At 31.4% G+C, this 23,167-nt stretch overlaps 1 protein-coding gene across 1 annotated transcript in view; it reads right to left on the minus strand.

Moving 5' to 3' along the window:
- Window positions 1-23,167, minus strand: part of LOC143080767 (palmitoyltransferase ZDHHC3-like) — a 39,025-nt gene that overhangs the window by 12,676 nt on the left and 3,182 nt on the right. The window contains exons 2-5 of the mRNA XM_076256789.1: window positions 14,367-14,703; window positions 13,644-13,768; window positions 12,341-12,437; window positions 6,050-6,131 (exon numbers count right to left, since the gene is read on the minus strand). Coding sequence (XP_076112904.1) covers window positions 6,050-6,131; window positions 12,341-12,437; window positions 13,644-13,768; window positions 14,367-14,703 — 641 coding nt within the window. The remainder of the gene's footprint in view (window positions 1-6,049; window positions 6,132-12,340; window positions 12,438-13,643; window positions 13,769-14,366; window positions 14,704-23,167) is intronic.

The raw sequence follows: 23,167 nt of genomic DNA on the forward strand, positions 1-23,167 counted from the left end.
TGGACACCAATGTACTAGTGATTCTAAAGAGTTATGTCTCCTTAATTAGGGTTTACTTTATATGCCAATTTGAAATAATACAAGATATGATACACCATGTACCAGTACCAGTGTTTCTTGAGAGTTATGTCCCCTTTAATTAGGGTTTACTTTATATACTAATTATATAAATACAAGATATGATACACAATGTACCAGTACCAGTGTTTCTTGAGAGTTATGTCCCCTTTAATTAGGGTTTACTTTATATACTAATTATATAAATACAAGATATGATACACAATGTACCAGTACCAGTGTTTCTTGAGAGTTATGTCCCCTTTAATTAGGGTTTATTTTGAATATACTAATTATATAAATACAAGATATGATACACAATGTACCAGTACCAGTGTTTCTTGAGATTTATGTCCCCTTCATCAAGGTTCAATGAATATACCAATAATACAAGATATGATACAAAATATACCAGTGATTTCTTAGACTTATATTGCCGTAATCATGATAAAAAGGGCTTAATGAATATAATAATAATCATTCAAGATACAATACAAATGTAACAGCGACTCTTCAGAGTTATGTTCCCTTAATAAGGGCTTACTAAATATACTAATATATGAGATGATTTTTCATTTCCTATCGTTAATTATCGTTAGTTAATTTTTAGATGGTGACGTTCCCTTGTCACCATCTTACGGTGTTTATATATATCTCAACTTGTACGATTCGCTTGTGTATGTAACAATGTTTTAGATTTAAACGAGAGAAATTTATGTATTACTGAAAAATTATTACACCAGGGTTTTCGATATCACAAACAAGTCAAAACATTTACTAAATTTTATCATCGGTATAAGGACATCATTCGTAAATATAGCTCAACATGCAGACTTCTTATACTTTCAGGAACTTCACATCCAATTTTTTGTGGAAATATTCTATATAAAGCACAAAAATGTCAGTATTCACCTCAGAAGCTAACAAAACCTTTCAATAGACTTAATAAGAAGGGATAGAGTTACAATACTGTTGTCAGGTCATTCAAGATTGCATATTTTGGCGTTAATATTGATTCACTTAGGGTCTTTGCATCAGAACTTACCACATTTATTTAAAAACTAGTTGTTGGCATGACACGGGTTATGTTCTTCTCATATATGTTATGATGGTATGATACTAAACTCCTAACAGGAAGGATTGTGCCTGATAATCATATGATGAAGACATAATCTTTAATTCAGTTAAATTGAAGTCTGGAGCTGTTGTTATTTATGTATTATTGTCATTTTGTTTATTTTCTTTGGTTACATCTTCTGACTTGGACTTCTCTTGAACTGAATTTTAATGTGCAAGGTTTAGGGGAGGGTTGAGATCTCATAAACATGTTTAACCCTGCCGCATTTTTGCACCTGTCCCAAGTCAGGAGCCTCTGGCCTTTGTTAGTCTTGTATGATTTTTAATTTTATTTTCTTGTGTACAATTTTGAGTTTAGTAAGGCGTTCATTTTCACTGAACTAGTATATATATTTGTTTAGGGGACAGCTGAAGGACGACTCTGGGCGTGGGAATTTCTCGCTGCATTGAAGACCTGTTGGTGACCTTCTGCTGTTGTCTGTTCTATGGTAGGGTTGTCTCTTTGACACATTCCCCATTTCCATTCTCAATTTTAATAATACAAGATAAGAAACAAAATGTACCAGAAATTATTTATAGTTATGTCCCTTTAATTAGGGCTTACTGAATATTAACTAGTAATACAAGATAGAATACTAAATGTTTGAGTGATTCTTTAGAGATAAGTCCCTTTAATAAGGACTTACTAGATATACTTATAATACTATAATGGAAACAGGTTTTCTTTATTAAGGCCACACCAATTTAATTTCTTGTTCTACGGATTTTTGGACTCCAAAATTTGGGGAGAGCGAGCAATTTGAAAATTTTAATAAAAAATATTTAATTTGCAAATTTTTGAGGCGAAGGTTGAAAAGTAAAGGCGAGCGATTATAATTTTTTTTTGTAAACATACAATAGTAGGTTTTGACAATATTAAAACTTGATTTATCACTTGCACTTTGACATTTCTTTTTAAATTTCTGAAGTATTTTTTCCCTGTTCACCAAGAAATAATTAAATCTGGTCTATGTATGTGTGACTGACAATGAGACAATTCTCCATCCAAGTCATAATCAGTTTGGGGGCAACCCCTTAATGTTATAAATATCCCTTTTACATGTTTTATAAGTTATAATATATTTGTTTGTACAAAAGGGCTCATATTTTCTCAAAGAACTATATATCTATCTGGTATTAAATGGTCAAAACATGTCCAAGAATTTTGTAATATTCCTGGACACATTTACTTTAACAGTTTAATATTATTCAAAATAAGTGGACCCCTCTTTTAGAAAAGTTGTTTAAAATATGATGTAACTCTCCTCTTTTTGGGTACAAAATTCTAAGTTTTCAAAGGTTTTGTATAGAAGAACTATACAAATCCTTGGTATTTCTATTTTCTTTTCTACATCAGTAAAATGACCCCTTGTCTGAGGGAGGGTTGTTCTCAACCTGATAATAACAAACACAGGTCAAAGTACGGCCTTTAACACAGGGCTTTGATACAGACCAAACAGCAAGCTATAAAGGACCCCAAATTTTATTAGCATACACAATTCGAACAGGAAAACCAACAATTTAATTTATATATCCAAACAACGAACATTTTTTGATAGGGAATATAAGGGGGAAAGAAACCAATTTTTTGTTCTTTACAGGTATTTCCGCTGTTATAAATTTAATTTTATATCGGAGCACTCCCACTTTGGATAAATAGGTTTCATGCTGAAACAAATATTCTCACAGATATTTACAAAGTGTGGTGGGGTGCTTTTATGTTTAAAATCGTTACATACAGGTTAGACTGTGATTTTAAAAACAAATGTAGATATCTTTTTATAATATTTACAAAAAAAAACAGTGCGGGAAATGGACATGATTAAATTTCCGGATGCAAGCAGGAATGTAAAAATCAAAGAGCAGATTGCTCTGAGGAATACGATTGCCCTTGTTTCATTGAAACATGTATACATGTAGCTGGATAATATTATTTCCATAACTAATTCAACTGCACATGTAAAATAGTTACAAAATAGCCAACCCCGGATAAAAGTGTATGAACAATGTAATTAGGCCTATTGTGTTTTATTTTTGTACTATCAATTCCAAGTTTATTTTCCACAGCAGTCACTGAGACTCCGAGTGAGAGAAGGTATTTCACTTCGTATCTTATCACCTATTTTCCTACGTTAATTCTAGGAGGAACCCCATTCCTAACTCTTAAATATTGAATTTCCTTTTGGTCAGTGATCATGACTCCTTTCCGTACACATTTATCGGTTTAAATTGCGATCGTTTTTAATATAATACGACGTTTATTGACAGAACGAGCTAATACTCGACGTGTTGTTTTGATTCAGAATTCACAGAAGTTACTTCCGGAAGGGAGACAACTCGAAACGATAATATGGAAGACTCCATTTCACCTGAAGGGGTGTTCTACGATGTGGACTTCATTTATTTTAATTTAAATGATGCATATGATTTAAAATTATGCAACAACAATAACCCTCAATAGCAGACATACATAGAAAAGATCCCATTAGTTATAAATTAGTTAATTGAGTGGGGAATCCAGAGCAACCATTCAATCTAAAACCCCTTGAAGTCAGGAAAACCATACGCATGCGCATAATTCCAAAACAAACCCTGGATCAAGAACGTATATTATACATGTTATATGTTTATTAAACGACCTAGATGGTTCTCTATTTCTTTATGGAAGTACAATCACAAATATCAGTTTCATAACGGTAACATATAAGAAAAACTCCACTTCAGTTCTTATATGACAGAAATAGATTTATCGGAATTCAGAGAACTTTCGCATTTTATCAAAACTGGGAATTCCCTCTGACGTGTTTCTAAATTTATAAAAACACTAAATATAAGTACTGCTTAATTCTGATTTTCCGTGTTGTTAAAAACAAGCATATAAGTCAAGGGAATTATCAAACATGAAGATTATGAAAAGAACATTATAGGAAAGTTGTTTAAAATGTTTAAGTTCAATCCCTTTGTTTGTTTTTACCTTTTAAAGCAAGACAATCATAAGAATCTGAGATGTTCCTTAATGTTTAGAGTAAAACGATTGACGTGAGGACAATGCTTTGAGCCACCGGTATAAGTCTACAGATTGCTTGAAAGCAATCGTATCCCAAAAAATAAAAAAATTCTGTTTTGAAAAAAATAGGTGAGGGCAGGTCCGTCGAACAAGGAATCAAATTGGTGTGGCATAAGGTTATGTCTTCTTAAAAAGGGCTTACTAAATATACAAATAATACAAGATATGATACAAAATGTATAAGTGATTCTTTAGGCCAAATTAAAAGGTCAGTAGGTCATCAATTCTTTATTTAAATTTTATTTTTGATTGCCAAAAAAAAATATTGTGTATTCATCCTTACAGGTTCTGGTATTGTGCATGTCCCTACCATGTGTTCACTACTATGTCTCCTTTAACTATTGATTACTAAATATACTAACAATACATGATACGATACAAAATGTACCAGGTTTTCTTAGAGTTATGTCCCCTAAATAAGCGCTTACTTTAATAATATGTTAATTATAATAATACAAGATATGATTCACAAAGTATCAGTGTTTCTTTGTCCCTTGAATAAGCCCTTCAAGGGCTTTCTAAATATACAAATAATACAAGATAAGATACAGACTGTACCAGTGATTCTTTAGAGATATGTCCCTTTAATTTTGGCTTACTAAAAATACTAATAACAGTATACATAGATACAGTACAAAATGTACCAGTGATTCTTAAGAGTTATGTCCCTTAATTAGGGCTTACTGAATATACAAATAATACAAGATACACCACAAAATGTACCAGTGTTTAGTTAAAGTTATGACTCCTTAATAATGGCTTACTGAATATAATAATAATACAAGATACACCACAAAATGTACCAGTGTTTAGTTAAAGTTATGACTCCTTAATAAGGGCTTACTGAATATAATAATAATACAAGATACACCACAAAATGTACCAGTGTTTAGTTAAAGTTATGACTCCTTAATAATGGCTTACTAAATATAATAATAATACAAGATACACCACAAAATGTACCAGTGTTTAGTTAAAGTTATGACTCCTTAATAATGGCTTACTGAATATAATAATAATACAAGATACACCACAAAATGTACCAGTGTTTAGTTAAAGTTATGACTCCTTAATAAGGGCCCGGCTTACTGAATATAATAATAATACAAGATACACCACAAAATGTACCAGTGTTTAGTTAAAGTTATATTTAATCCATAGTAAAATCCAATCATTACTGACCATGCAATGGGAGGACTACAGCCTTCAAAATCCTAGCCAAAACCTTTAAACCAGTTATAAAATGATGCTCTGGCAAAACTCCAGCCACTGTCTAATAGTTAATATTCTCATTATCTCACCTTTAGCAACACTTAAAACTAAGTATGTATAGCCTCAATATATAAGGTATACTCACACTTCCACTCCTTCCCAACACAGGTGATATTGTGGATTCACTATTATTCGTTGGATACCAATTTTCGTGGTTTTCGTGGGTACAGGTTCAACGAAATACAAATTTTCTACCAGGTAATATGCAGATTTTGGCAAAACCATGAAATTACATATCCACGAAAATGCAAGTTTTCCGCAATCCACGAAAATTGGTACCCACTAAAATAAATGAATCCACAGTAAAATATACAGACATGTACACCATGTACACTATACGTAGCCTCTATGTATAAAGTATACTTACACTTCCACTCCTTCCCAACACAGGTGATAAAATGATATACTGACATCTACACTATACGTAGCCTCTATGTATAAAGTATACTTACACTTCCACTCCTTCCCAACACAGGTGATAAAATGATATACTGACATCTACACTATACGTAGCCTCTATGTATAAAGTATACTTACACTTCCACTCCTTCCCAACACAGGTGATAAAATGATATACTGACATGTATAAACTATGGAATGATATTAAACATATATACATCTGAAATAGAAAATAAAACATATATTAAGATATAACTTTGTTTATTTGCTTTTGATCTATTGTTTACTTTCACTCATATACAAGTGGTATTAAAGCTCCTTCTCTTTCAACAGAGAATTCCTGAAAATCCATCATGTGTTTCACAACTCAAAGCATTAATGCATTTCAAATTTCATTATTATAAATGAGAATATATCATGAACGTATTAAAATTTTCATGATATTTTTAAAAACAATAAACATTACTTTGTAAAGCATATATTAGATCACTTTAAGTACTAAAGGTTTAAAGGGAAACTTCGCAAAAAAATCAAAAATTGATAATATGTTTATTCTGTATAAAAATGCTCAAATTCATAGATATTAAAGTTTTATTCTGCTAGATAAGAGATCACCATCGATTTTTAATTTAGAGTATCAATTCTCTGCAGTCGGCCATTTTGTCACCTTGTCCGATTTGCAGTCACGATATGTCTAAGGACCAAAACTACAGTAACCCGATGTAGTCGTAATTGCGTGCCCATATCTCGTCAATCGTACGGTTGTTTTATCCGACTAGTTAACTAGTTAACTAACGATACGGAAAATTTTCTTCTTTTTTTTTAAATAACCATGATCTGTTATTTTTAGACTGATAATATAGGAATTAGTGAAAAAGTCAAAATTTCAAATCATAAATAAGTCTAGATCTTCCGTGAAACTTGAATTGTTTTCGGAAATCTAATTAGTTCATAATTCTTTTATGCAATAAACTTTATTCAACTAAATTAGGATCTTAGCTCCACTGATCACCCGAATGGCTAAAGGTATTACTCCCAAAGGTATTGTAGGGGGTGTGAGGTGACACGTCCAGGTATTCAAGCGATTTCCTGTCAAGTTTGCAAATTCATGCATCGTTTCACTTCTTAGTGTATTGATAAGTGTACACGGCCGATAACTTATAACTTTCCATTTTGACCCATTAGGTGTATAATATACATCTCTATCTTGCGTGTCCGAAAGTGATATTACTAAACTCATAGGCTTGTTTATGACAAAATTTCTGGTGAAAAGAAATTTATTTATAAAAATATAAATAATACCCAAAAAAAAAAACCAAAAAGATTTGATGAAATATAAATCTATATACGTATTTTTTCCAAGGGTAAATTTGGTAAAATGTAATATATACTCGTTGTCAATGGTGAAGGACAGATTGGAACATACTACAAATATTGATTTAAAAAAATGTACGCACTTGTCGACCATTCGTACATACGCCTGGATTATAAGTTACGGAACTATAGCGCAAATTAAAATATATACATGTATACATAGAACATAAGAAAGAAAGATACATTTTGCGTAAATTGGGGTAAAAGTTTTGTAAAATGACAAGTCCATGTATGCCAACAGTATGTAATCATCAAATGTCGATAGACTATTGTATACCAAAAGAGGAAGAAGAAAAGATTTTAATACAGGTCGATATATAACTTCATTTGGCTCATCGAAGTTATGGACATTTATATATCAATTAGACTGTTCTCGAAAAAAGGAAGAAATTCGTCATCATCACAATTGTTCCGACATGCATGTAATGTATACGCAACTGGAAGTACACTAATACCGAGGGATGTGAATATTTCCCAGGAAAACTATAGAGTATAAAAAGTTTCAAATCAATTTCGGGATTTATTTTCTCTCTTGATATTCAATGGCAGCAATTTAAAGAATAAACTGCTAGTCCGCTTTTGTGGTATTCTTGCCAGTTGAAACAGACTTATGATTACATTAAAAAATAGGGAAAGGTGACATTTAATTCGTTCATTTTTTTTAATACATTGTTGTTCAAATAGCTAAAGTATTATATATAGTTACGGTGTGAGACGAAGAGTATTTTAAGAAGGACATTCCCGATTATGTATAAATTTTGTTGATGTTTTTCACAATTAAAAAGCATATCTGTTCGTAATTTGTTGATTCCATTCCAATTAGATCCTTTAATTTTCTGTCAATTTTTTAAAACATCTTTTTTCAAATATCTGAAGTATTCATGTGTTGTGAGATTTAAAATATTTTGATGAGCACATTAATTCCTAAATAGGTAATTGGATGGACTAAAATATATAATTGCAATTGTCAATGATCTGTTTGAAATATTTAAGGCTGCCGATCCTAATTTGAAATAGTACAATTTTTAGTTCATAAACTCGTGTTTAGAAGGCTATTTTAATTTATAAATACTTCAATTAAAATAATTCAGTATTATATCGTTACTAAAGTAATCAAAAGTCATAATTCATTAAAAGTGATCTTATGCAAAATATAAAAATATACAACAGCTATCCAGTTATTGTGCGATTTTATTATTCCCGTTAATTAATTTTGATTATTTTATTTTTTTTTACATTCATGTGTCTGAAACTTTGTCTGACTCCCGTTTACATTTGATACGGAATGTTGTTCACACCTGAAATGCCAGTGAACCGTGACACCTAGATTTCACTGAATGAGGATCAAAAGATTAGAATTACATAATGCTAATCTTTTAATTACCTTGAGTTAAACTACGCATTCCACATTCTTTAGGTGTCACAAAATAATACACATTTTATTGTTTCCACCGTGCAAGCAAGTGAAAATGATTGCTGGAATGAAGCAAAAAGGTCAGAATACAAACTTGTATGTTTAATACACTATCGATCATGTCAGTTTCATATGTTTGTTTAAAGTATTTTTAGAAAAAAAATCATAAAAATATTCTAGTGTATGATTTACTTTTATTATTAAAATTCGTTTAAAAAAATCCACACGATCTAATTTTAAAAGTTGCATGGCTATCACTTATTTTTCATCGGTTAATAGCTACACCAAAAGTCGTCGATGCGCTTTAAATCGCGTTATTAGATGGTTAACGAACAAGACTTAAATGAGATATTTTCACTCCCGGCATGCATCAAAGACTTAAACTACGTCACATAAGTCAGGAAGTTTCAAAAAATAAAATTAATAATTCCCAATTTTCTTCTTTCTTAGATTTCATATCAAAATAAAACTTGGTGAATATGTTTTTTATGGTATTATGAACATAATAAGATGAAAAGTGAAAAATCGCGAATTATCCCTTTAATAAATACATTTTATTACAATAAGATTGTTCTACCATATAGCCTGAATCCATGAGTTAATTGTATATTGCAAGAAGCACTATTCTTACATAAAAAGCAGCTCATCAGGCTCCTAAATCTCCATTCAGACACAACTACAGTACGGGTAGGGACTTATTTTTATGGATGTCTTAATCCGTCTAGTCGGATATGAATAATCGGACATTTTTATGGTAGGTAGTATGGTCATTAATCAACAGATCCAGGTGTGAATGGTCCTTTCATCTTAATCGGTGTTGCTAGAATATACGGTTCACTGATTTCAGAATCAGGTTACCTGTAATTTTAATCTCTCAGTCACTTTATTGATTATATTAGTTCTGCATCGTATTTGACATAAAATATTTTTACAGGTGAAGTACTGGAGAAAACTTTGTTTTAATAAAAATAGCCTATTTTTATTAATTATGGTTTTATATTTCAACTGCTATTTATTTTCTTTGTTCCAAAAAATTATTTTTATTTTATGTTCCTTTTCGTTTGTTTTTTGTTTTTTGTTGTATCTTTTTCTTATTTGTTTGCATAATTTTTTAAACATATATATTTTTACATGTATTCTATTTCTTGAAGCTTACGGTTATTTTTGTTTTACTGATTTATTTTCCACGTAAATCCATTGATTAGCAGAATACTGTCTCAAGTGCTGCTGCATACGTTTTAGTTTGATGCGGTCACATACAAAATATTTCTATAATTTGTATTTAATACTCAGTCTGTGTTGGGGGTAGGGGTAAAAGGGGTCCGGATCTCGAAATCCCGGGCTTAAAACACGAAGTCCCAATGTCCCGAATTTAAATAAATTTAAATCCCGACATCGCGAAAAAAGAATTCCCAGATCCCGAAATCCCGAACTTAATTGCATAATATTAATTTACGCACAATCCATGTAAAAAAGGAAACTTGTATGTTATATTTTTTATAGCAATCTAAAAGAAAAAATTGCCGTGAAAAGACAATTTCATGATACACATATCAGTGATCAACAGTGTGTGCACGTGGTTGAACTTTAACTTGACTCCACTCACAATAATATTGAATGCTAATAAAAGATATTAAAGATCGATTTTGTCCACTGCATGAGAGTTTTATATGGCGGGAAATGTCGTCACAGTAAACACAGGTGACCTTACTGAACGACCGTGGGAAAATCCATTCATGATTAAATTTGATGTGGAAGGATTGACAGTATTGTGCTTTAGTTTTGAGGCTCTTGATCGATTTACCAGAATAGAAATTTAATCGATTTACATACATGAATAATTAAAACAAGATTTAGTCTTCTTTAACTATTTTTTGTTTTATTTTTATCAGTCATTTCCCGGATTCCCATTTAAAAAATCTATATTTGGAGACCTCCTTCAAACTTCGGAAATAATACAACATTGATTTAAAAAAATCATACTGACTGCGCGAGCTTTAGTATGACTAGATGTACGACGAAAAAGTAAAGACAGCTGATCACGACTAGTACGACTAGCCTTCAACCCCTTTTGGGGTATAAATGTGCATTTATTCAATAAACTATATATATAAGGTTAAACTTTGATTTTCGTGTATCGATTTGATACAATTTGTAAAATATATTTATAACACCGTCGATTTTCATAAAAAATTTCAGACATGAAAATAGAAAGGCATTATCTCGAGTGTCGACAATTTAAAAAAAATAATAAAAAAATAGGAATCGAAATAAGATCTCGGCGTTATAAATATTGTATTAAAAGAAACCAATTGTTTGACTTTCAAATAGATTAACGGGAAATATGTCAAAATAGAAAGCACGAGTGATCTGTCTGACCAAAATGTTTCATTTGCGAGAAATGATTGACAGGTGTGAATAGATGTAGAGGCTCCTACGGGGAAAGTTGTATCAAAAGGAAAATAACTTAATTCACAATGCCTATACATATTATATAAATACGATACGTTGGCCTTATACTTAAAATTGAGTTTCTAATAATAACATATAAAGGAACAGGACGTTAAAAGGGGGAAATAATATAACCATCAACGAAAACTCGTATAATTTACGGGATTGAAGTCTCAACAATTTGATTTAAACTTCTATTGAAAACAGTCTTGGTTGTTATTAGGCTTATTATTTTAAATTAGATGAAATATTTACGTTTTACAAATACAAATACAAAATAGTTTATTGGCACAAAACTATTGAAATAATTGGAAACACAATATACTGTTAAAAATCGTCTTTATTTCTTTTTCAAATTATAAAAAAAAAAAAATTCTATTTAATTTTCATTCTTATATTTAATTTTAATTTTAATTCTTATATTTAATTTTAATTTTATTCTTTCTCTTTGAATACAAAACAATATTTTACATTTATCTATCCTCCATAAATACTAATATATCTGTACAGGTAAAATTTAATTCTAATCAAGCTGGTACAGATTGATTTACGACCTTCCACTTGGATATTGCACAGCAGGCGTTTATTACACTGGGACAACTGTCCGACCAGTCTGACATCTAGACGGATTAAGACATCCATAAAAATAAGTCCCTACCCGTACTGTATCTCAGATATTTTGAAGTTTTCCTTATTGGCAATTTTTTTTTTATATCAAACGTTCTCTGGTTGTTGTGATTTTAGTGGATTATTATTGTTCTTTATTTCTACTTGACCAAAGACATTTAACAGTAATATGACTGAATTGGAAGTAATAGACCCCTTTCAAGTAATGTCCTTCACCAGAAACATCCTCAAATTTACCTTTATAACTTCATTTACCAGATTGTGGGTACCTCCTCATCACTACACTAAGAAAGTTTATCAAGCAATAATGATTGTCAACATGCAGGATATACTAGAAAGAATGGATGTTTCGTAGGTATTTATTTACAATTCCTAATTAACAGCAGTGCTATAAGAATTTAATTTTCAGAATAATTTGTGTAATATAGCATAATAGTTTTCCTCAACAAGGGTAAGTAATTGATAACGCCCTAAACACACTATTGAAGTTTACTAAAACCATAGTTCTTGACGTAATTCAACAAACTCAAAAGTGTTCAATTGAATTCCTATAAAATACTTACTGTAAATAAAACAAAAAATTTTTGGTTATTTTCTCCAACACAATTATTAACCCATGGACAATGATGATCCATCTTTTTTATACACCTCTGACAGACACTGAAATAAAGGTAATACATTGGTATAGTCCATGTTATAAATATGGTAAACTGAATAAACGTAAACAAAAGTAAGATAATACAGAACACCGTTAAGATGTGGTATGATTTTCGATGAGACAACTCTCCACTAGTACTATACACCTGTCTGGTACCAATATTTCATGAAACTGTTTTATCAATTCTCCATTTTTTTCTTTCCCCTGTAAAATATAGTACTGAGGATTCATTTATTTTCATTGGTACCAATTGTTGTGGATAGAGGAAAACTTGCATTTTTGGGGAATATTTTATTTTGTGCCAACGTCTTAATTCAAGTCTAAATAGAATTTGTAATTTTTTGAACATTTAAATTCCTTGTTCACCAATACCCACAATAATTGGTAACCAACAAATAATATTTCATCCACAGTACCATAGCAGAATAAGTGGAAGATTACAAAAAGTTGTGTGAAGCACATGTCAGTAAAAATATATATTCTTAAGATTTTCAAGTTTAACATCCAATTTATAGCATTAATATAGCCTTTTTAGTTTGAAGGCTAACATAAATTTATACATCATCTCCGAAATTTCTTATTCTATTATTCACTGTTCATACACACTGAGTTATCTCTAAACTAATAATGTATTATAACGCTCGTCAATGATATTACTATTGCCTTTGAAAGTGATTTGTATTGTTTATCTTTTGTAGGAAAGCTAACTTTACTTCTTATTCTCTTTGGTGTCTGCTTTTTCTTCTTATTTTATTAATTATTCTTAATACTTTTAAATTCAATTGAGAGAATGTCTTCTAGAAATACATGTGTACAGTACTAGTGTAATACATGTTTTATCATCATTTTTTATAAAATGCACCAGAATCATTTTAGGTTTTCAGATATATAAAAAGATGTAGTGTGAAATCCAATGAGACAACTATTCACAAGAAACCAAATGACACAGAATGCTATGCAAATTTAGGGAATTGTCTGTGAAAACAGTTATTATATATATATCTCTGAAGGAATATGATGAAATTTTGATTACAATTAAAATTCTATGAAATTAACAAGAACGTCAGAATCAAAGAACGTTTATATAAATAAAATTGAACATTTTGTAATGGTTATAAAAAGGAAAACTCTGTACCGTAATATAAATAAGAATAAAAGCTTTTAAATGTTTATAACAATGAAACTCTGTAGACATGTATTTTTATTACCTGCAATGGTGTGCCCTTTCTGGTTTGATACTAACACATTTAGGACACTTAAAGACAACCTGACCAGCACGAAGTCCCATGCGTAAAATGTGCTCTCTTGTTGCATTCCCTTTTGGAACAGATCCCTAAAATAATGAAGACATGTTAAAATGTTGTTAAATTGTATTTATATTTTCACGATAAAATAAAGTTTGTATATCAAAACATGCCCAATCATAATTTATTATTGCTATATATGTTATTGTTGTTGCTACTCATATCCTGGTGTCATCTCCATCTTTAACTATAAAATGCATATGATCAGTTCTTCGACTCATGTGCAAATGTATATAACTCATTTCAATGTCATACTTTAATACAGTTATCACCATGATCACAAGTGAAGCAAACATTGCTGATCCTGTTACATCTAGCACGCCTGAATTCAATTCCAGTTTGAGTGTGGTTTGTACTGTATTGTTTTGCTCAAACTCTAGCTTTTTGTGTGATGTTTTTCCCCTATAAATTTGCTTGGTAATTTTAGGTGAATTTGAATTGATTTTAGTTGTGAAGCTAAACTTTAAGTTTGAATACTGATACATAAATTTTAACTGTATGGAAATCTTCATGCAAAAATTATTATTAACCATGTTTACAATGTGTGTCAGAAACCTATTATGTGCAAGTGTCAAATATTTAATTACAATCCAAATTCAGACCTGTATCAAGCACTAATATACTTACAGGGTCGGACCACATTGTTTTCAGGTGTGAACTTATTGCCATGAAAGCAAAAAACTGAAAGATGACTGCATTTATAAAACTCCACGTAGTATATGGATTGTGCCAAAGCATGACGTATAAAACAACATATTCTGCATACAATATCAACATCCATGTAAACACACAACAGATTATCCCACAGATGTCCTTCACACACCACAAATATTGACAGGTCACAAGCCAGGACAACCCTGTTTTCCGGAGGAATGGTCCACAATTAATAGTCTTGACCCCATCTTCAACAGGACCTTTGTGTCTGGATCTCAATGTTTTTACCACTGGTCCATCAGGAAATTCTCTGCAGAAATAAACACATATTTTTTTAATTGTAAAAGTAAATTTACTAATTATTTATCTTTTCTGATCATTTACTACATTAAATCTTTTTTATTCTATTTATAGCATTCATGCATATATGTAGACAATTTCTTTTTTTATTCATGCACCATTTTTATGGTAAACTTTTTCAGTCTTCCTTAGACATGTTAGACTGGACATGCTAGATGACTTTCTAGGCATTCACTTCTGACACCCTCATGAGTCTGATTTGAAATAACAATGAAATAGTTTTATTTCTCTTCTTGGAAAGTATACTGGTATAAATACTGGGTTGCTGCAGTGCAATGAAAAGGTGAGAAGTATAATACATGTAGCAAACAATGGGTTATATACAGTCTTCACATATTTATTTTTTTCAATCTAGTGTAGTCATGTATTTAAACGGCCCATTGATCATGTTGATTCAAAAATAAACAGGTTTGGCTCAAATCAGGAAAAGTGGGGTATTCCCTGTTTTCAGGGTACACCCTGGGCAGTTTTCTGGATAAAAAAAAAAAACAACATTATACAGGGATTTTTTCCCTTATTACAATTAATGGTATAAAATCTTTAAATGGGCACATTCTACATGTTCTACATCATGTACATGCAATAACAATATTTTATGATACAAGTAGTTAGTGTTTTTATTGTTCAAAAATCAAGATAATTTCAAGTCTAATGGTATGTCTAATTCACTACAGAACCACGAAAACAATTCCTTTTTTCAAATTCATACCTTAATCATCAATTTGGAGATAACAAAGAGAAAAGTGAATCCCTTGGGCATTTAAATTCAATGAAAAGACATTTTTAATAAAATTCATGACTCAGATAATGTCAGATATCCGGGGAGCATCCAGCTTGATTACAGATTAATTAATATTTAAACAAAAGATTTGTATGTTTTTCAGTTCATTCATGTTTTGTTGTACCTGAAATACCTTATTACAAATACAACATGTACCACTGATGCAGTTTGAATGTGCCCTTTTGAACATTGCATGTCTTAAATTGAAATAGACAAAGGAATTCTGTGTAGACCACTGTTTATTTTAAAAAAACACCAGAAATATGGGGTTTTCAGGCAGGGAATAGACCAGACCCCACTTTTCCTGACTTCAGTGACTTGTGCACAACTAGTCTAAATAATTATGACGTCTGGCAAGGCTATTTTATTTTTTTCTGGGACGCCTTCCTACGACATCATAAGGCCAAATAAAGATATATGTGTGGTTCCAGTTACATACTTTTTAAAAATAGGGTCGGTAGGTCGGCAAATTTTTTTTTTTTTTTTAATTTTTATTTTTGAATGTCAAAATCCTGAAAAAATTTGTGTGTTTACCGAAATTGTTTCCGGTATTATACACGCCCCAACCGGAAGTCCACCATTTTTACATGTGTTTGGTTGTAAAATAAACAGTCATGATAAGTTTTTAGTTAATTTTGTTGCATTCTGTTATGAATTGTTGCATTTTAGCCATAACAGATACTTGTGATGGAAATTCAGATCTCAGAAATCTATGAATTTAATTATTTTAATTCACAATCCTCAAACTTGATCGTTTGAAAATTTATTTTTCAGAAATGAAAATAAAAGTTCTAGGGTCAGGGGGTTTTAACTAGGGTCAGTCGGGTTACTCAGTGTTCTCCCCAGGATTTTTGGATAGCGCTGTGGTAATCGCGTAATTTTCGACAATGCTCAGTAACTTTATCGCGGCGCGCGGTTTGTTTGTAATTGTTTTGTTATGTGTTTTTATTATATTATGCTGTTGATGTTTCCTCTTGTTATGATGTCCTCATCATGCTCATGGAAGTTACAGTGTAACCCTTAATGAGGCTTTGTTTGTTAATGTTATTGTCTGGATAAAGAAGAAGAGTATGTTTTTCTCCATTGTAAATTCATATATTAAATCCTCATACTATCTATGTATAAAACTGGAGGAGAAGTCTTTTTCCATGATGGGTCTACACCAGACATGCCTGTGTGAAGATTTCTTAGCACTATATATCAGGTAATGTTGCAGAACATGTAAGGACCAACAATAAAGTCATTTTCAGCTTCTGTTTCAGTGTTTGGTTTTGTAACCAACTGTAGCAGTGTACTGTTAACCTTACGACGTTTGACAGGAATTAACATTTTTTTGCATAAAGATTTCTCATTTTTATGACCTTAACGTTTTATAATATTTAAATGGCCTCATCTAAGCTTGACATCGAGACAGTAAAATTTCTCAAGTCGTATCAGCTTGTGTTTGTTTTTCTAATCATATGCTCTCAAATGGTAGAATTTCTGACTAAACAATTATAAGTTCGAATAGGGGATAATGAATACTTAAAAGACTTGCTCATTTCCGGGGTTCGTATGGATAGTAAACCCGGCAAATAATTTGTAACAGACCCCTGTGTTTGATCGTTTTTAAAATCCTCGTTTGTTCAAAGTTCGTAAAACAAGTTTGTGAGTGACGTCGGGAAATGCGGTCAATTCATTTCATTTCATCTCATTTCATTCATATATGCCTCTATATATATTCTTTTAATTGAAAAAATAGATGTCAATGTTGAAATCTTTGTTTATTTTGATCTTTCAAAAACGCCATTTTGTAAAATTTATTAGACTGGTCCCGCAGAGTTACTTTAATACAACGGAAATAATTCTTTCAAAAATCGTAAACCAGTCGATCACATGATCCGAAGTGAAAAATAAGCGGGAAATTTGAAAAAAATTGAAAAATACGAAAAAAAATATAGCGACGCGTTTGCGTGGGATAGCGCTGCGGTCAGTGCAATAGGACAGCGGGGAATTGCAATAGCGCTGAAAAGCGCTGTGCATAAAAGACCTGGGGAGAACACTGTAAATACTGGAACCACACATATATTTTTATTTGGCCTAACACTGAAGCCATTTTTTACATCTGGACTTCGAGGGCACATTTTGGGGTGTACTTTGCGACCTAATTTTGACATGAAATTTTTATTGCTGGCTAGAAATTTTTACGCAGTTACAAAGTCCTACCTTTTTTGAGCTTATGATGCAAAATATTTCCAGAAATATCCAAAAAAAATATTAAAATAAGATACGATTCCATTTGAGGTGGATAAATATTTATTTTGCTTTCAATATGATATCCCAGAACTACCAAAATATGTCACTTTCGAAAAGTATAAAATTAAAATTTTGACAGACCCGAATTTCCGGATAATGTAAATCAAACGTTCCGGAAATTCTGGTCCATTAAATTTTACTGAGTTTTATATTTTATATTCACTTGAAGTGACGTTTCTTTGGAATTCTGGGATATCATGTTGAAAGCAATATAAATATTTGTCCACCTCAAATGGAATTGTGTCTTACAGTCAGGGGACTTACTTAAATAAGTGATTTTTAAATCACTTATTTAAGTAGCAAATCCGAAGTTTTGTCAAAAATTGTGATTTTGTAGTTTTACCAAAATTTTAAGCACATAGGTTTAAATAATATCTTTTCATCAGTGAAATTGAAAAAAAATGACCTTTTTGCTTCTTTTAAGGATGTATTCCTCTGACTTTTCAGTCTCGTTCAGTCTCGTTGAAATCTCGTTCTTGAATTATTTCCAAAACATGTGATACAAGTGGAAAATATCAACAAATTTTAAAAATATAATAATCAAACAAAACTCTGTGAAAAAATTGTGTATTTACAATGAACGGTTTTTGAGTAATCCAGTTTTCAAGTTTTACGACCAATTAAGTCAGTATTTTAAGCCAAAATTTTGAGAAAATGGGTGAGGGATACGAAAAATGATTTTACAAGAATCATGTACATCCCATATTATTTTGATCTTTTCAAATTTCTTAGATATGTATTTTTTCAATCATTTATAACAAAAAAGTTGAAATATTATGCACTTTGTTCTTAAAACTGAGAAAAATCACAAAAATTGAAAATTGACAGCATGGTAAATTTTACACAAAAAAGCATCAAAATATGATAAAACTTTCTTATATTAACACCTACCTATAGTTTTTTTCAGTAAAATTTATTTAGATTGGTCCACTTCATCTTTATAGAAAGTATGAAAAAAAGTTTAATTGTGGAACTGTGATTTTTTTCACGATAATAGTCCAAAAATAGGTAAAAATCGATGAAAAATGGGAAAATCACCAAATTTGGCCATTTTCAAAGGGCCGTAGCGAAAAAAGAAGTGCACCACCATATGATTTTTTCTTCACCAATTATTTTGTTACAGTCTTATGAACCCAAAAATCAGGTTAAGAAAAAAAGTTTAATTCTAGAAATTTTTGGCTCCTCAGAGGTGTACATCCTTAAGTAGCAAGGTTTGTGCCTTTAATGCTATCATTTAGCTGCAAATTCTATTTTAGTTAAAAAAATGCTATAATAATGGCTTAACATAATGAACTGATACTTTCTTAAAAGATTTTCCCAGCAGTGGGAGTATTTTTCCTGTGAAGTTCAAGGTTTTATCTTTCAGATTATGTAATAAAATTCTACTGTTCGCGATAAAAATTTCCATGTTCGGGGGTGTTGAAATTAGTGGGGTTATTAAGATAATGATACTTAAAGAAAGTTATTTTTGGGAAGGAAATTGACGTATATGATACTTAAACAAGTGATTATTATGTCATTATCCTATATTCAGTACAAGGTCATCACCTGAAATGACCTGGTCATCCTATCAACACAGATGTTGGTTCTGATAATTTTAGAAATATAATTAGTCCCTGGATCATTAGTATTCTATATTTAAAGGTACAATAAAATTAAATCACTTCTTCTAGTGATTAATTTGTACTACTTAGATAGGTGATTATTAAAGAAAGACAACTCTTACTCCCAACCTTTGAGGAAATAATGTTACTTGAATCAGTGATTTAGAAAATCACTCATTTAAGTAAGTCCCCTCACTGTCTTAATTTATCATTTTTTTTGGATATTTCTGGAAATATTTTGCATCAATAAGCACAAAAAAAGTAGGACTTTTAAACTACGTAAAATTTTCCAGCCGGCAATAAAAATTTCATGTCAAAATTAGGTCGCAAAGTTCCCCCCAAAATTTGCTCTCAAAGTCCAGAAGTTATGACATCATAGGAAGGCATCCAAGAAATAAAATAGCCTTGCCAGACTTCATTATTATAATTATTTGGACTAGTGCACACCCTGATAAACAAATTATTTGAGTTGATTGATTTTATATTGAAAATTGTGCTAAACTTGACCATCTACAATTGACTGCAGGCATTTGCAAAAGGCAGTGGCTATTTGACCGGCACCGGCTAAATAGCAAATTTGCTATTTAGCCGGCACTGAATAATTTATATCTCAATGGAATTAAAATGTAAGAATGATAATTATATATCAAAATTTTGTATTTAAAAAAGTTTTGTAACTGTTACTCATATAAACACTTAAACTTTTAACTATCAAATTAAATATATATATTTTAAAAATTAAAATACTAATACATCTGAGGAACAAGTTGAAGCAAGATACTTTTAACTGCCCCTTGTTTGGACTCAATTATAAACATTGATTTAATCAAAAAGTATTGTCAAAAAGATGCATGGGAAGCTATTAAGAGCGTAAAGCTATATAAAGAGAAGAAAAAGAACCCTATTTTCATATGCAACATATGCACACATGGTGCAGATTCAAAGGATGCCAGTGTTATGTGTAGTTCCTGTTTGGAGTGGCAAAGTTTATCTTGTGCTAGATTAAAACAACTTTTAAAGGTTAAGAATTGGTTTTGTAAGAATTGCAAATGTTAAATCATGTGTCCTTTTGAAATTCGTATCAAACAACTGGAATTTGGAAACTTTTGTCGTGCATGTTCCTCGACAGTGGTGCTGGTTGCATAAGACCACCTTCCTTAGTTACAGCCACTTTGTTGTATTCTATTTTATAGAACATGGTTAGTCTAGCGTCTTTTCTCCTTTTTCCCATGCAGAGATGGTCATTCCAGGTGCTCACTAATTTTGCTGACACTTGAGTGATTATGGTGTTTGTTGGACACATTTCTTGCTGCTCGTCTCTGGACCATTTCTAGACAATCTATTTCTGTTTTAAAGTATGGGTCCCATACTGGACTTGCGTACTCTATTAATGAATACTGGTGTTACGTTCGGATTGGGGCTATTTCTGTAGCCAGTTCGTTGAGTAGTTTAGGTTTTATATTATCTGGTCCAGCTGCTGTATTTGGATTTATTATTTTTCAGAAGTTTGAGTAAACCATTTCCTGTGATGTTGAGTTCCTCTGCTAAGGGATATTGACCTGGCATATTGCATCTGGATTTAAACTCGTATTCATTGTATGTGTCCTTGGTAGAAAATTTGAACGACGGAGCTCTCTTTGTACCATTCTCTTTGTTTCTTTAAGTTTTGATGTTATTGCAAGTTCAGCTGACTTTCTATGTTTTTGTACAATCTGTCAAGGCGTTTTTTAAGTTTGCATACTGATGGTGTGAGCCAAGGCAGGCTGTCTTTTCGTTAAGGGGTTTTGTGCGGGATGTGATTTACCACACTCTGGTTTAAGTTGGTCTTAAAGACTAAACAGAGTTCCTCAGTTGAACTGCAGTTTGCAGCTAGTTCTTTGATCTTTTGATGGTGTTTTCATGCTTTTAATTAATATTTTTAAGTTATAAATTATTTATTTGTATGAACAGTCAGGGGACTTACTTAAATGAGTGATTTTCTAAATCACTGATTCAAGTAACATTTTGTTCAAAAAGGTTGAAAGTAAGAGTTGTCTTTCTTTAATAATCACCTATTTAAGTAGTACACATTTATCACTAGACTAAGTAATTTTAATTCTATTGTAGTTTTAAATATAGAATACTAATGCAGTCTGCGACGTTAAGCGGTAGCCCGAAGCCCGTGTCTAGTTTAAATAAGCTCGGACTAGTTAACGTACACTGCCGATAGTCCGACTGGTCTAGTGCATATCTGTGTGCACTTTTTTAATCGTTAGACTAAATAAAATATAATCATAACAGAAAATAAAAAAACATTGAACATTTTTGCGTCGGAAGATATTAATTCGTAACTGCCCGCTTGACATCGTGTGTATTTTAGACGATTGGTTATTAGGACGACTTCAGTGACTGGTTACCGTTAATTTTATGAAGAAGTGGAACCAGTTTTGTTTTCACTTCGAAAGTGTACACATAATTTTGGTCCCAAACATCGTTTAATATACATGGCTTCACTGTCGGAAAGTGCGAGACCATGAAAGGCACCCAAAAAGGCCGTCTCGCAAGTCCGACCAAGTTACGGAGGCTAAAAAAAATACGAGGATAAACGGGTCCGAGAATTTAAAACTCATTAAACGAACGGTCGTCCCTGACCCTGGCTCCAGTACGAGAATCTAGTTATGTTTTGTAGCTTCATTAACTGGTAAGGAGCAGGTAAAAGGAGGCAAATTTGTATCTGTATTTGTATTTGAACAGGAGTTGTTCAGCAAATTGAAAAATAATATGAAAAATTATGAAGAATAAAATTTTAACTTATTGACTTTTTTCTCCTTTTCTTGGTCTGCATCAGAAAAGATGATCTCTTTAACTTCCAAAGTCAAATTTGAATGAGAAATTAATTTAAACAAAATGTGATGGCAAGGGGTTTATATCTACATGTAAATATTTATTTTACATGTATGTCTTAAATTCAAAGAAAAGAGTCTTAAACAGTCTTGTCAACAGTTTTGAGAAGGTTTTTTTTTTTAAGGAAAGTAGAATTTTTTATATTACATGGAGAAAAAACTCTATAATTTTGAAAAGTTATATACACTTCCAGATACAATCAAAGCGCTGTAAGCGCTGAAGGCAGTTAACCAAAAACCAGGCAAACGTAATTATGTGCAGTGGCGGATCCAGAAATTTTCATAAGTGGGGGCCCACTGCCTGCCTACCAGAGGACCTGCTCCAGTCATGCTTCAGTGATTCCCTATATAATCAACCAATTTTTTTTCTCAAAAAGGAAAGGGGGCACTGAAAAACCCTCTAAATCCGCCTCTGATGTGGCATTAAACATTCATATATTGTACATTTATGTTTATCTAATGAATTAATTATTAAGGCAAATAATTTATATGTGATCAAGGTTTCAATAGCAATGAATATATAAATGTATATTTTTTATGGTGAGTCTGCAGTGGTACAAGTTCGCAATGATTGTAGTTGTTCTAGTTGGTAGTTAACGTTGGTTTTAGTTGACTGTTAGTAGTACGTGTTGACTTAGTACGAACATGTAATAGTATGAATGGACTAGTTTCCCTGTAAAGAAAACTGAGTATATATAGTACAATAGTTATGCGACACAAATCAGACAAATGTTCACTACTACAAGGATCAAAGGTGAGGTCTGACTGACCAGCCCATAGTAAATGTAAATGATTTGTTATATTGTCTGGTTACATTGTATATGAATATATATATGGTTTAGGGGTTGGGAT

Source organism: Mytilus galloprovincialis, chromosome 6 (assembly GCF_965363235.1).
Source record: "Mytilus galloprovincialis chromosome 6, xbMytGall1.hap1.1, whole genome shotgun sequence".
Taxonomy (NCBI): Eukaryota; Metazoa; Mollusca; class Bivalvia; order Mytilida; family Mytilidae; genus Mytilus; species Mytilus galloprovincialis.